General features: G+C 38.0%; 1 protein-coding gene across 1 annotated transcript in view; it reads right to left on the minus strand.

Moving 5' to 3' along the window:
• Positions 1–2,536, minus strand: part of LOC107742391 (protocadherin gamma-B7-like) — a 5,743-nt gene extending 3,207 nt beyond the window's left edge. Inside the window, exon 1 of the mRNA XM_016555336.1 lies at positions 1,171–2,536. Within this exon, the coding sequence (XP_016410822.1) occupies positions 1,171–2,310 (1,140 nt within the window). The 5' untranslated portion in view covers positions 2,311–2,536. The remainder of the gene's footprint in view (positions 1–1,170) is intronic.

Here is a 2,536-nt window from a genome sequence, read left to right on the forward strand (position 1 = left end):
TTTATTATTATCATCATCATCATATTATTATTATTATTATTATTATTATTATTATTATTATTATTATTATTATTATTATTATTATTATTATTATTATTATTATTATTATTATTATTATTATTATTATTATTATTATTATTATTATTATTATTATTATTATTATTATTATTATTATTATTATTATTATTATTATTATTATTATTATTATTATTATTATTATTAAGATATTTATAAACGGAGACACCAGGAAATACAATACTGTAATTAAAGAGAGTCGAGAGGAGTTAAACTTCACTTACCTCATCTTCATTCCCTGTAACGTCAAGTGTTATCATGTTGGTTCCAAATTGAATATTGTGCTCATTTTTCAAAGTCTCACCAGCAGGAAGCGTGTTTTCATTATACGAGCTCATAAACTTAAAGTCACTGGTGTGCGAGCCTGTGGTTAGATACGTGTCATAATTGTAAAAGCTGCGGAGAGTTCCTGCTCCATCCACATCTGCATAATTGGGAGGGAGATAGGCGCTGGGAACAGCAACTGCTCCATCAAACAACAGTCTGGGCTTTCTCTTGTGACAAAACTTCACTGCCACGATCAATATGATGAACGTCAGGAAGAAGGTGGACACGCAAACTAATGCAATGATCAAGTAGGACGTTAATTTAGAGTTTTTGTCCTCATAAGTCATATCTTTAAGTTCAGGAACTTCTGAAAGGTTGTCAGAAATTAGTAAATTTACAGCACAGGTCGTAGACCGAGAGGGCTGTCCGTTATCCTTCACTGAAATAACAAGGTTCTGCTTCATATTGTCAGATTCAGAAATGTCCCTTTGTGTTTTGATCTCTCCACTATGGAGACCAATAGTGAACAGTCCTGGATCAGTAGATTTGACAATCTGATAGGACAGCCATGCATTCTGTCCAGAGTCAGCATCTACAGCTATCACCTTGGACACCAGAGAGCCCGAGACAGTCGCTTTAGGGACCATTTCAGTCATTAAAGATTTTCCATCAGGAACAGGGTATAATATCTGTGGAGAGTTATCATTCTCATCTGTTATGAAGACTTTCACAGTCACGTTACTGCTGAGCGGTGGAGATCCATTGTCTCTGGCAACAACTTTGACAGTGAAGTTTCTGAACTGCTCATAGTCAAACAGAACAACGGATCTGCCGGTTTTCTCCTGAGTCTTTGTCTTGAACATTAATGATTCCCACCTCAGTGCCTGGCTCAGAGTTTTCAGGTACTGGATTATTCAAAGATTTAAGGGTGATTCTAGGCTGATTGTCATTAACATCAGTTATATCTATTATAACTTTAGCAGTTGATGCTAATCCGGAGGCATCTTTGGACTGAATTATCATTTCATAGTTTTTTTCATTTTCATGATCAATTTCTCCGATCACCACAATTTGCCCTGTTGTCTTATCAATAGAAAACAATGTTACAGCTTTGTCTGATATTCTGCTGAATTCATACGTCACTTCCCCGTTTGGACCTTCATCAGCATCAGTGGCGCTCACTCGGATTATTTCTGTTCCTGAAGGTGTATTTTCAGCCAGGGTGACTTTATAAACAGACTCACTAAACACTGGGACATTATCATTAGCATCGAGAACAGTGATGTGTATGACAGCAGTGCCAGACCTCTGCGGTGAACCACCATCAGTGGCTTTGAGTATCATATCTATCTCCTTCTGCTGTTCACGATCCAACTCCTTTTCCAACACGAGTTCAGCGTATTTTCCACCGTCTGCACTATCGTGAATATCCAAAGTAAAATGTTCATTCTTCGCCAGCGAATAGCCATTAATACCATTTTGTCCTATATCCTTGTCGTGCGCCTCATCCAAACGGAATCGCTGGCCTTTATCTGCCGATTCTCTGATTTCAAAGATAATATGTTCATTTGGAAATCGTTGTGCGTTTTCATTTATATCCTGAATTTGCAGAATTATACGATGGACTTCAAGAGGGTTTTCCAGAACGAGCTCATAGCTGACAATACAGGACATTCGAGATCCACAAAGCTCCTCTCGGTCTATTGACTCTGCCACGATTAAATCACTAGTATTCAGATTAATATCACAGTACCGTTTGCTGCTGTCCTCGCTGTCTATCCGAGCCTTACGAGCAGATAATTGTTTCACATCCATCCTGAGATCCTTGGCTATATTTCCAATCACATACTGGCGCTTCGTTTCTTCCTCAATATTGTAGCTCAGATCATCACAGACGGTTCTCAGAGCAAAGAGAATGAGAGCAACGAAATGCGTAAAGAAAGGAACTGAAAATAATCCGTGTTCCATTTTTGAAGATTTGATGTTGCAAATACTCAACAGTTAGTGGCTCTTTGACGGATGATATTCCATTAATTCTGTCGGTGTCTACGGACTGTTACTCCATTTTGTGCGGCGTTTAGTCTAACAGACAGAGCTCATATTGCTTGCATTAAGTGTGGGAGGAGAGACACAGTCTGCATTTTTGGTCAATAGCGACACTGTGAGTATTTTCTGCTCATTGCGTCTTGCATGA

This window comes from Sinocyclocheilus rhinocerous, unplaced genomic scaffold, assembly GCF_001515625.1.
Source record: "Sinocyclocheilus rhinocerous isolate Xijiao unplaced genomic scaffold, SAMN03320098_v1.1 scaffold1127, whole genome shotgun sequence".
NCBI lineage: Eukaryota > Metazoa > Chordata > Actinopteri > Cypriniformes > Cyprinidae > Sinocyclocheilus > Sinocyclocheilus rhinocerous.